This window comes from Seriola aureovittata, chromosome 9 (assembly GCF_021018895.1).
Source record: "Seriola aureovittata isolate HTS-2021-v1 ecotype China chromosome 9, ASM2101889v1, whole genome shotgun sequence".
Classification (NCBI taxonomy): domain Eukaryota; kingdom Metazoa; phylum Chordata; class Actinopteri; order Carangiformes; family Carangidae; genus Seriola; species Seriola aureovittata.
Genome location: NC_079372.1, coordinates 8,048,926 through 8,061,882, shown reverse-complemented (window position 1 = coordinate 8,061,882; position 12,957 = coordinate 8,048,926). Strand labels below are relative to the sequence as shown.

The 12,957-nt window shown below is 38.8% G+C and overlaps 1 protein-coding gene and 1 long non-coding RNA gene across 3 annotated transcripts in view; one reads left to right on the top strand and one right to left on the bottom strand.

The window, feature by feature from the left end:
- The first annotated feature begins 1,559 nt into the window (after nt 1-1,559).
- si:ch211-117c9.2 (solute carrier family 26 member 6) overlaps nt 1,560-12,957 on the top strand; it is a 15,742-nt gene continuing 4,344 nt past the window's right edge. For both annotated transcript variants that reach the window (XM_056384426.1, XM_056384427.1), the window contains exons 1-10: nt 1,560-5,172; nt 6,473-6,612; nt 7,843-7,953; nt 8,113-8,285; nt 8,420-8,584; nt 9,665-9,817; nt 10,057-10,139; nt 10,721-10,868; nt 12,548-12,661; nt 12,804-12,881. In XM_056384426.1, coding sequence (XP_056240401.1) covers nt 5,033-5,172; nt 6,473-6,612; nt 7,843-7,953; nt 8,113-8,285; nt 8,420-8,584; nt 9,665-9,817; nt 10,057-10,139; nt 10,721-10,868; nt 12,548-12,661; nt 12,804-12,881 — 1,305 coding nt within the window. In that variant the 5' untranslated portion in view covers nt 1,560-5,032. The remainder of the gene's footprint in view (nt 5,173-6,472; nt 6,613-7,842; nt 7,954-8,112; nt 8,286-8,419; nt 8,585-9,664; nt 9,818-10,056; nt 10,140-10,720; nt 10,869-12,547; nt 12,662-12,803; nt 12,882-12,957) is intronic.
- LOC130174531 (uncharacterized) overlaps nt 6,622-12,957 on the bottom strand; it is a 6,518-nt gene continuing 182 nt past the window's right edge. The window contains exons 2-5 of the long non-coding RNA XR_008828602.1: nt 8,759-8,847; nt 8,462-8,533; nt 7,840-7,975; nt 6,622-7,182 (exon numbers count right to left, since the gene is read on the bottom strand). This is a non-coding gene — a long non-coding RNA (uncharacterized LOC130174531). The remainder of the gene's footprint in view (nt 7,183-7,839; nt 7,976-8,461; nt 8,534-8,758; nt 8,848-12,957) is intronic.

The window sequence follows — 12,957 nt, the reverse complement described above, 5'->3', positions numbered from 1 at the left end:
CAGAAGCTGCTGTGCAGACAGTCTTTATGGTTAGTCAGTGTTTCACTTTTATTAATTTTGGGATTTAAAAGACATGCAGTTTTCTCTGTACCATGTTTAAAATAAAAATGTTGCGAGGATCAAAGGTATAAGGTTAACAGGTTGTTGACATGTGCGGAACACTCCTGTCATACGGAAGGAAGACTCATTCAGTGAAAAGCCTTAAATGGTAAGATGTAAATTGTGGTGGTGAAAAAAAAACAAAACCAAAAACTGAAAAATCATAGAAAACAGGCCTTTTTCAGGGATTAGGAAATTTTAAACAATAAGTGCTTGAAGCTAACGTTTTGAGGAACATTTTACAAGACAAGTGATGAGAACTACCAGTGAACACACACAGTCAAACATTCACAAAGATGAAGACACACACAATGCACATGATCATTGTTTTATAGCGAGGGTGTGTCTGCCTACTGGACAGGCTACAGGAGGTGACATAAATCTCATTACAGGGTTATTTCAGGCTGTTTCTTTTCTAATAGTGTTTCCACGTACAGTTGAGTGTGCTGCATTGCACAACAGCAGCAGGAAAACAACATGGTCCTTACAGTTTATAGACAGTGCAGATTAATCAGTGACACCTGTGCCCAGGATGTGTGTATGGGAACATGTGAATCATGCTCACTTACATGTGTCAGTAAGAGTACTGTCACACTGCCAGTTCTTCATTGGGACCTTTGGCCAAAAGGAAGGCTTCAGTTTACAGAGCATGAGTGTCAATCTACTGATGAAGTGAAAGTGGCAAAAAAAAAAGAGGCTAGTTTTCCACTATAGCACATTTTAAAACATTTTATAGCATTTTTAATTTATGACTTAAAACGCTAATTGTTTTTAGTATTTCTAGGAGCAAAACTCTAAGAATGGCAACGTTGGGCTGTTGGTTGGTACCACTTTGGTCCAGACTGAAATATCGCACAAATTATTGGATGGATTACCGTGAAAGTTCGCACCAACATTTGTGTCCCCCTCAGGATAAATTGTAATAGCTTTGATGATCTCCTGACTTTTCATTAAGTGCCACCATCATGTTAAAAAAATTTAACTTGTTCAAGACTTAGATTTATGACGAAATACCTGATACCTGACCTTAGCATTTAGCTACAAACACAGCTTCATAGGCTGCTAGCATGGCTAGAAAATAATTTTTTTCTCTATATACTATTTTCTTTCTCCATAGAAATTTGTAACTTCTGTTTTGAAAAGTGCAACATGAATAAGTTTTGCTTGCTCTATTATTCATATAATGTCAATTATATATATATTTCTATTATTCCTATTCCTAAATGAGACCATTATTAAAAACTAGGTCAGGAAACAATCTAACTATGCCTTACGGGCATGAGAAAACGTATAGCGCTTCACAGGTTATCAAACACTTCACCTCTTCATGCAGGCAGTTAAATGATTTATCTTGCTATTTACCTATTGATAAGGGTTTGCCTAATACAAGAGAGGAGGTGCTTGGCAGCATCCTATATTCAGAGGTCTCACAGAGAGTTAATGCCACATCAATCAAAAAATAACAGCAACTTTATTATTTCTTTTATCCCATGCTGCACACATTGTGAATTTCTTTCATATTACCTTTGTGCTGCTCAGTTTCAGCAAGTTTCGCCCTGCATTCAGATCAACAGATATTTTGAGGATACAGAGAAAATTGAATTTATGTTTAAAAATCCACTAAATTAAACTAAAATTACCACTTGAAGCTGAAGAAACAAACACTATGGTTTAGCTATGAGCAGGAAACACTCAATAATGATAAACCTGCAGTGAGATTTAAAATTTCCACTCTCCTCTGACGGGAACAATCACAGCCACAGTTTCACACTGTGCCCTCTCTTTTCCCTTTCGTCCCTCTCTGTCTTTATCTTTTTCTACCTCACTGTAAGAATGTTTGGTTTGGTTTTATTAGGTCTTAAATCAATACATACGTAACAAAAATATGCAGAAAATGTAAGAACAGAGATTCGACATAGTGGGGTTACAGACACACAAAGATAAAATACAAAATTGAAAAATGCATGAAGCAAAGCCAGTTGGCCTTGCGTTTAACTTGCAGTGTGAAAACACAAAACGTTTAAATAACTAGCATCTTATTGTCCTGTGTTTTTTTATTGTGTGATTTGTTTATGTATTCTTAATATGTCACATTTTTTGCCAAAGGACTGCAGTGGGAAATTAACACTGGCACATTTGCAGAAATGTTTATTAATGTACATTGTGCTTATATATAAAGAAAATGAAATTAAAATGAATAGGAAAAGTTATAATAAGCATTTTTTTGGATACCAAACTACAAAAGTGAATTCTGACCCCAGGGGACAATGTGCAGAACAAGATAATTGAAAAATACTTGACAAAATACCAGCTTTGGTATAGGCTGAGTGCACAGGACACATCGCAGTTTTCAGGCATCAGTTATAAGCAGTTAAAATAGATGACTGAAAGTAATGGGAAACTGGTTGTGACATCCAGCCTTTGCCACTCGAAATGGTTGTATTACCAGTGCAAACTTGACCAAAGAGTACATGCTTAACCCTGTTATCCCTTTTTTAAAGATGGTTTACTCTGCAGAAAGTTTAATCTTTAATTAAAATTAAACAAATGATTCTGTTTTGTGTGATTTGTAAGTGAGCTGAGATGGAGAGTGTGGCAGGTTCACTTTGTTCACATTAGTTGTCCTTTCAGCCGTGCTTGCTCATCAAAAATGTTCCTGAGTTTGACCAGCATACATTTACATACACCTGCAACACGGACCAGGGTTAATAAGCAAGAATGTTCACTGTTAATGTCCAACACTCATCCATTACTGTTAGTCATTTCAGTCGTGTCAAGGAACCTCATCCTGGGAGCCAGTTGTTCCTTTACTTAAATACTGGGAACCTGTGACAGCGAGTGCTTTGCCAGTCATTAACAGTGAAATCTGAAACCACAACAAACATATAGTCTCAAGCATTTAAAGCACAGACAAAGGCATTGTGAAGCATGTAGCATGGATATTGTAATTAATATCTAAAACAAAAATTGGTGTTTATCCAAGACTAAAATAAAATACAATAAAATGCAACCATACAACTTTATTTTCCATTGACATGAACTTAAACCATCCCTTGTCTGTAAAAACACCATTAAACATAAACCACTAAAGACAACAACAGACCATATGAAACATTAATGATATCACAAAGATGTGAAGAACATCTACTATACATGTACAGTATGTATTGTGTGTGTCCTGTCACACAAATTACTGAGTGCAGGCTACAGTTTGTTCCCTAACAATTTTTTAATACACCCGACTAATTCAGTTCTAATAAAAATTCAAAACTTCAGCTCATTCTGAGGTTTTACAGCAATTTGACTGGTTATGTTAACCACTTTACCATTAATTATTTTCATTTTTAAATCGCTCATGTCAAAACAGATAATGGTTCCAACAGGACTCTGACTCTGATCAGATTTTTTTTGTTTTAATTTTCACTCATTATCAGTTTTTTCATGTCTCTTTCATCGGTTCTTTTCACACAATCTGAATAACAAGATAAACCTCAATCAATAATGAAAACCATTTTGACAAAGACCCTTTTAAAATTTAACCAGCTTAACATCAACATCAAATAAATGATTTGAAGGAGCCCTGTCAGGAGTGTGACTAATGGATTTGTGTTATAAGGTTACCTTGTTCAAAGGTAAATGGGCTTTTATTTACCAAGTTTTAAAATGAAAGTGATATATTAGACCCTACATAGAATGTATACAGAGAGACATATATACTTATTGTGTATGATACTCCATCTGTAAGGCCTGGGTTTATTTTTTATTTGTTAATCAGCTCATATCACCTCTCGCTCTTTTTTGATTTTTCAACTATACATTGATTCTGTTAATGTTTTTATTTCATTTTAGTCAATCGTCACAAACAACGTAGTATACGTGAGAGAAAATAACCTGATGTGTTATAAGTTTAGAGTGTCCTGGTGCATGAACCTTATCATGTAGACTCATGCTGTTAGGAGATACCTGCATTTTCTCTGTCTTTATTCACAGGCTGTACAGATGCCACTTTAATAGTAAGGGCATGTATGAAACAAATTGAACCATTTGATTTAGTGAAGTAAAATGTTTTAATTAAATTGAATAAAAAACTTGACTACTCAAACAGATTTCTGATACAAAGCCAAATCAGCTGATCTCTCTTTATTGATCAGGAAGGAGACTTATTTTAGGCTAGTTATCAACCTTTTTTTTTTTTTTTTTTTTTGGATCATCCAAAAAACATCCCATAAAAGATATCGGGCAATGCCAATAGCACAATGTGTAGCGGTTTTCCTGCTGACACTGAAAACATTGTCACTTTATCTCCTGAATGAGGAAGGTTTGGCAGCCATAAAGATAAGATGTTTCAATCTGGTTCATACACACACACCTATCTAGCAAACTGTTGTTGTTCCAAAAGTGAGAGATGAGTGCGCTTTTTCCAAAAGAAAAGCTGCAAACTAATCTGTAACACAGAGCTAAGTAACTATCAGTGGGTGTTTGTGTGTGTTTTTGTATAGGCACTGCTGTATGGATGAAACAGTGTTTGTCAGTTGCAGCGTTTCAATGTGTCTCTAAGTGTCAAGATTTACCAGTTTTCACAGTTTGGAGTGTTTACCAAAGTCTGGCCTTTCCCACCAAGTTAATCACTATAGGAACACGCACACGAACACACATACCCTCAGGTGTGTGTATGCAGAACAGGCACATGTGGGGAGGTGGTTGTTCTCTTATAAGGGCAGGAAAGCACCGGTCACTCCCACACTCCAAAAACAGCCGAAGAAATAACCACTGTCAATCAGTACAGATTGAGGTTGCTTAACTCCCACTTCACAGAGTCTGGCTTTTGTTGTGCAACAGACACCTGTAGCTGACCTTTCCATCGAGAGGACCCTCAAGCAGAAAGGAGGAGCTCAAAGACTCACTGGCCGAATTTGCTCAGACAGACGTGGACATGGAGGAGAGGGACTATCCATCCAGGGACTATTTTGTACAGAGGGAGGTTCTGGATGAGTTCCGTCTGGATGAAGTGGCACAAAAAGGGACGTGGTCCACCAAACCACCCTTTGGGGAACGGGTGAAAGAGTCCCTGAGGTAAAAATAGACAGGAGAGGACACAGGGGAGGGAGATATGACAGACATACACAATGACACAATGTATGTTTGTGTTTGGCTGTGAGCTTATTTTATTGTGCTTTGTAACTGTCTGTGTGTGACTGTATGTGTGGCTCTAACTGCTCACTCAGCCTCAGGAATGAATGAATGAGCCATCACAGTGTGTGTGTGTGTGTGTGAGCACGCAAATGGCTGTGTGTTTACTTTGTTAACTGTTTTGCTATCTCAAAGCATCATCATTTAATGGCAACCAATGAGCAAAGTTCATAGTTTTACTTAGTTGGAAGCATCAATAATAATTGTTAAGACTTATCAACCAATCATAATTACATACACAACACATATTTTCGGAGCAAATATTTCCTGTGAATGGATGATAATCATGTAAAGTTTCAGCAGACAAGGAATAAAATTTGTGTAACTAAATTAACAAGTTGCTTGACTTCTTCTAGGTAAAACAGAAGTAATATTTGTTTATGCAGGCATTCCCGCTATTTGTTTATTTAAAGGATCCCTGTTAGCTGATGCCATGGCAATCAGCTCATCTCCGTGGGGTATTAGAAGTGAACAGTAGCACATTAACCTGCCGCTCTTATCCAGTGTATCACTATTTTACAAGGCCAGCTGATAAAAACTGTAGCGGCTGTTACAATTCACAAGTTTCATTTTGTTTTTACAAGAAATGAGCTAGGAGGACACTTACCACAACACTCCCACAAAAAACTTTGGTTACCGAATTAAAATAAAATCTCCTCTTTCTCTCTCAATGAAAAATCCAAAAACTATAAATATACAAATATTGCTCATTTCAAAAGTTTAACTACTGGACGTGCTTCACTGAAAAGTCCATTCTCAGTGTGTGTGTGCACTGGAAGTTTCCACATCAGACTTGTGTAACTTGCACATTGGACTTGATTGGCCTCCAAACTATTTGTGAAGCCACAAAATCATCTCAATCACGTATGTTTTAAACTCAGATTTAAGGTGAGAACATCGATCAAATGAACATGAAAACCTCCATCTAGTATCAAGCCCTACATTATTCTGCACAGTGAAGCTCAAACATCCAAGTGACTTAGCAATAACCAAAAGTGATAAACAAGTGCAGGAGGACTTTAATCATCACCACAAAATTGTTCTTTTCTTAACCCTGCGCATGAACTAGCTAGGTGACTTTGCATGTAGACATACAGTTTAACATTCAGTGGATTATTTGAAGGTGAAATTGTGTACCTCATGTGAGCCCAGTAGGTCATACTCAGTAATATGACTGTTGCAGGTGTTCTGTGCCCAGGCTGAAGCACACAGTGCAGAGCTGGGTGCCCGTTCTTGGCTGGTTGCCTCACTACTCCATCAGAGAAAATGCTATAGGGGACCTGATCTCGGGCTGCAGCGTGGGCATCATGCATCTGCCGCAGGGTTTGTATGCATGAATGTGTAGAGTGGAGGGAGCGCACAGTTTATCCACATCACACCTCACAAACTTAGCAAACTTGTCACTTTAAAGGTTGAGTTTGACATGTTGGGAAATATGTGTATTCTCTTTCTGTCTTGGAGTTAAGTGAAAAAAACTTCCTCAATCAAGTTTCCAAAATCAGCAAAAAGACAGTGGTCATGAAAGGTTTAGTTGTATATTCAACATTAATGAAAACTGTTTCAGCTGTTTACACCTTATAAATCTTACTGATATTGGACATTTTGTGAAAATGTAGTCCAGATCTGTGACTTCAAGCCACCCACTGCAGCAATTATTATTACTAGTCTTATTATTATTATTACATCCACAAAGGAGGTTAAGATTTCACCCATGTCTGTTTATTTGCAAAAAGTGCTGAACCGATTTGCACCAAACTTGGTGGAGGGATGTGGCATGGGCAAGGGAAGAATCTTGCCCCTGAAGGATTGGGTGTTGGCTCTGGGTCCGTAGCAGGGAGGCCGGTGCAGGCGAGGCTGATGACAAAGGATACGCAGGGTGAGCACAGGGAATTACTGGAGAAAAATCACAAGGAAAAGAAAAATCACTTGAAGGTTAGAGTCGATAGCTACCACACAGGAGTTGCTATAATCTGGATGATGGATGATCTGCTGCGGTTCAAATACTGAGGTTGATGAAGGTTCTAGTTTCTAGTTATTACTGTACATCTCTAGGTGGGACCTGCATTGCATTGTGCTACAGGATGTTCTCTTTCCTCCGGCAGTCCAAATATTAGCATTTTTGGACTTAGCCCCTCCCCATGAGAGCTGGGTTGGGGGCATCACTCTAGAAATCACCCAATCATGTCCCAAAACAAACTGTAATTTATCTAAAAAAAAAATAATTTAGCAAAGTGTAAATGTGTAATAAAAAAAAGAGTCAAGTCCATGAGTCATCTGTCTCAATATGTCAAGTCTCAAGTCATGAATACCAAGTCAAAGATAGAATCTTCTATCCGTGTAAGTCAAGTCAAGCAAGTCCACAAATTTGTGAGAGTGGTATCAGTCCTCTCATCTAACTCTCAGCAAGAGAGCAAATAGCAAGACAGCAAATAAACACCTTTCCCAACATGTCAAACAATTCCTCTAACAGTCAAAATGTGAAGAACTCAACTGACATCAAATTTGAATAAAGGACACAGTTTCTTCCTTCATTTTTTTTGGTTTGTTTACCAGGCATGGCATATGCTCTTCTGGCTTCCTTACGGCCTGTGTTCGGCCTGTACACGTCCCTCTACCCGGTGCTGATCTACTTCATCTTTGGTACTTCCAGACACATCTCCATAGGTGAGAAAGTGTGTGGATGTGGCTGAGTTTAAAAAGGAAAGAAATTCAAATTATAAAAAAAAAAAAAAAAAAAAATAGATGTCAACATGGATAAAGTGATCCTTGTTTATGTCTTTGTGCATAAATGTTAATCTACAAGCTCGTGTTTTGTTTGTCCAGGTACGTTTGCTGTGATCAGCATCATGATTGGGAGTGTGACAGAGAGGATTGCACCCGACAGTAACTTTATTGTAAATGGCACCAATGGGACAGACATTGTGGACATCGATGATCGGGATGCCTTCAGAGTACAGATAGCATGTTCCCTCACAGTCTTGGCAGGAATCTTTCAGGTGTGTGTTTCTATTCGTGTGTCCATTTTGACCAAACTGAAAACTTTTAGTGGCTGTACTGAGGTACTGAATAACTCAACAGGTCATATTTCACTACGTTTAACCGACCCTCTCCGTTTTCTTCCATCCTTAAGATCCTGTTAGGTGTGGTGAGGTTTGGGTTCGTGGTCACGTACCTGTCTGAGCCGCTGGTTCGAGGCTACACCACAGGATCAGCATGTCATGTATGTGTCTCACAGCTCAAGTACCTGTTTGGAGTCACACCATTGCGATTCACTGGTCCTCTCTCCCTTATCTATGTGAGTATGTCATGCATTATGCAACCAACAAATCTCACAGTGTTTAGTTTTAGCTTTGACTGCAAACAAGTGTTTACTGGATTAGGGTTCTGAGACACATTTTAAAAATTGGCTGGCAGGTCATAAAAACAGTCTATCACAGATTTTAGGGCAGAATACGTGGCTCAAACAAACCGGGTGCAGCACAGCAATCCAGCAGGGACTGGATGTCAGGGTTGGCTTTATATACTGCAGAGTTGAGTGGTGGATGGAGGTCAGGTGTGCTGATTACAGATGATAGTCAAGTGTGAGAGCCAGGCCAGGAACCAGGAAGGCGCCGCCCATGGATAAAAAAAGAGAGAGACAGACAAAACCAAAACGCACCAAGCACACCACATCCACACTAAGTTTGAAAATAAAGAAAAGCACACCCGCTCCAAACAATCAGGTGTCACTGGGCAGAGGTCCTGACATTTTACCATGTGGTATTGCAGCTTTTACTTCTCTGATGGATTTGAATGTTTTTGTCATAGGGAAGCACATTACATTAACAAAAGAAAGACATTTTTGAACCTCATCACGCATTTTTTTATTATGACTCCCACATCTCATGCTTATGACTTACTATCTCATAATTAAGAGAAAAAGATCTCATATGTCTCGTAAATAAGAAAATATGAGAAAAATATCTCATGATTTCGGGATAATGTTGTCTAAAGGGGGAGGAATCCTTCAGAGAATCACCAGATTTCTTCACTATCAACGTTACAACAGTACATCCAATGATACATAGAAGAAAGTAATTGTTAACAGCTAATTCAGGGATGATGATTTTTCCAAAATGTAAATCAATACAGGCTAAAATTCGGGACTCAACTTGTTAACCAAAATGTAACTGAATCTGTGGCAACATTAAACTTCATGTTTCTTGATGTTACATCTGTTCACACAAGTGAAAACTTGATATTTAAACTCATATTCATTTAAACAAATTAATTAATCACCATTAAAACTGTTTACATTTTATAGCTTTCTCTGTGAGAAATGCATTAATTTGATTTCCAATGTTCTCCATCTGTTCCTTCCTTCTCTCTTCCACAGACTCTGGTGGACATTTGCCGACTGCTGCCTCAGACCAAGGTGCCGGAGCTGGTGGTCAGCCTGGTGGCGCTCTCTGTTCTCATTGTGGTCAAAGAACTCAATGCCTGCTACAGACAGAAGCTGCCTCTGCCCATCCCTATAGAGCTCATAGTTGTGAGTCCTCCCTTTGCTGTTTCCTCTGTGTTTCCTCTCTCACTCATGCAGCAGGTGTGTTCACCTAATATTCCAGCAGGGGGCATCTTTACCACAGAGATCCGACTAGACTGAAGGACCGGTGACCTTGTTTTACAGTTGCCAAAAAAGGGGTTACACTGTATGTGCTCAAAGTAATGATTTCCTCCACTTACTGAACTAACATTGTTTTTTGTTTTTTTTTACCCCTTTTTCAACAGATCATAGCAGCAACAATCATCACCCACTATTGTGGACTTACAAGTAAATACAGCATTGATGTGGTTGGAGAGATACCCAGTGGGTAAGTTTATTTCTGTGTGAATGAAATGTGTGTGTATGTGTGTGTGGACAAAAAAGAAAGAGAAAGTGAGGGGGGAGGAGGTGAAACTGAGGACAAACTGTTTTCAAGACAGAAAAGCCCCCTACTTCCTGGTTGTCTGATATGCAGAGGTGTTATGACGCATCCTACAAAGAAACTGGGTCACAGGGTGTTAGTTTGCTCTTAATGTGATATTCGTGGAATTCTGGTTAGGCCATTTTTTTGTTTTGTTTTGCTTTTTTTTTTTTTTGCAAAAACAAAGGTTGAAAGATGGGTGTGTTTCTAAATTATTGAAAAGGTTAATATGTCTGCCAGCTGCAGAGAGTGCTTCCAAAAAATCTATAACAATAACAAAGAAGCTACAGCATGTGCAAAGTGCAAGAGGCTGCTGGAGTTTAAAAGTTTCACTCTGGCAAGAAGCCTGTTACTTAAATATCTTTTAATGTCAAGAGGTTTTAACAGCTTCAGGGGAACTGTGAGCTGTCCTGTGTCAGGACTCTTTGTGCTGTACGTAGTAACAGTGATAAAAGCCTGAACCATTCATCTTTTTCCTCCTGCTGCAGGCTCAAGGCCCCTCGAGCTCCAGATACCACTTTGTTCTCACAGGTAATAGGTGATGCTTTTGCCGTGGCCATTGTGGGCTACGCCATCAACATTTCCCTCGGCAAAACATTTGCCCTCAAACATGGCTACAAGGTGGATAGCAACCAGGTGAGGCACAGACACAGAGACACACTGTGCTTCTCACAAAAAGCTGTGAGAGTTATACTTGGAGTCCCTCTTCCTGTCTGACTCACTGCTAACAGGCCAAACTTTGTCCTCATATTAGACTTTACTCTCTGCTCGCAGTTAGTCATAACGGTCACATCAGTGGAAAAATTATTCTGTAAAAAACAACCTGGTTCAAGCCGCACCCCAGTAGCATAGCCATGAATAATTTAACAGAGCTATGTTTTTTTGTTTTTTTTGTGCATATCTGTTTCTGGTGCTTAGTTCATTTCAAATAAATTCAATCCAGGTATTTTATTGGCATGAATTACAAAAGCAGGAGATTCTTTCATCTCAGACTGAGACTGCACAAGTATGACAGAAGCAACAACAAAAATACTTTCATGTCATACCAATCAGAAGATCGGCACATTTTTCAGTTGCTACTGTCTCTTGTTTTTAAAGTATAAAGAACAGATATTTATTTTACTGTAAGTTTGTGACTGTTTCTCAACAGCATTGTTTACAAACAGCAACTTTCCTTTTGTGAATTGATTTTCCATTATTTCAAACAGAATATATGAATGATTTAGGAAAAAAAGGGTTTCTCTTATTCCATAGTCCCCCATCTACAAGTCATTTAATGCATCATTGATGTCTGGATTATATCCTAATAGTAATGACTGACTGAAACTAGATTGCCCAAACCTCTCAAGGAGTTGGGCAAAGATGCATTTATGCCAGTAATTACACAAATGCATTTCTAAATGTTATACAGCCTCAAACTTCTCTTCTTAGTGCATAACACTATGTGACAAAGCAATAGAAGATTCACCTCACCGTGAAATAGCAACTGAAATTCCCTCTGGGTTACTTGGTTTATGTATATGACAAAGGATAATGAGATGTTGTTAAACGTTAGAAGGAAATGAAGAGACATTTCTATGAAAACAAGTGGGTATAAATGGGATCACAGATATTACAGAAATTTTGTCATCATTCCCCTCTGTCATGGAGATGCAAATATGTTCTTGTTTGCTTATGCAATCTCCTCTGATTATTCAGTCTTTATGCCAAACCACAGCCTGAGATTAAACTGCGCTGTTTCCCCTTTTGCTGGTACAGCAGGTCATGCCATCATGTTATTGGAAAAAAAACTGATTAATGCTCTCCTGAAAATAGAAACACACAAAGGCAAAACTCGTACTTTCTCCACAGTTCTGTTTTTACATTGCACATGTGTATGCACAGATTTTTTTTTTTTTTTCAGCTCTTACTTTTGTCTGCAACACACACACACTTACAGCATTCACACATACACACACACTTGCGGAGGCATGTGACTGGGATCATTCTGCTCCGGAGAGAGATGGGCTTGGAGCACTCACAGCCTCTCAGAGCTGGCCTGCTAAATCATTAATGCCCAACAAGCTTTATGCAATCAAGTGTGTCTTAAATATGCTTGGCACTGCTCTCAGAGTGGCAGTGATGTGTTGACATTGCCATAAAAAAACACTACACTGATGTTATTCACCTGAAGGTCACAGACTCCTGACACTAAAGGCCATGGTATTAATAGCCATCAAATGTCAGGATTAATGTCAAAGGTCATCTGTTTTTCAGCCTAAATGTACACGTTGTTCCTTCAAACTGTGCCTGTCTTGCTTTTTCTCTTTTTCCAGGAGCTGGTTGCTCTGGGTCTGAGTAACACTGTCGGTGGATTTTTCCAGTGTTACTCAGTGACCTCCTCCTTGTCTCGCAGCCTCGTTCAGGAGAGCACAGGGGGAAAGACACAAGTAAACAAATACAACGCAAATGTGCACAAACAGCACAAATACCAGCATCTGATTACATCTAATTCATATGTTCAACTAGAGACCATTTACTGTACAATCACTGTGTATGTGTGTGTGTGTGTGTGTGTGTGTGTCTTATCAGGTTGCAGGAGTGATTTCCTCCGTCATTGTGCTGATCACGGTTTTGAAAATAGGTGCTCTGTTTGAAGATCTCCCAAAGGTAACACCCTCCTCCCTGTACCAATTCTTGCTAATGACCAGTATCTCTCCTGGCAGACAATTTAATAACCAATAAG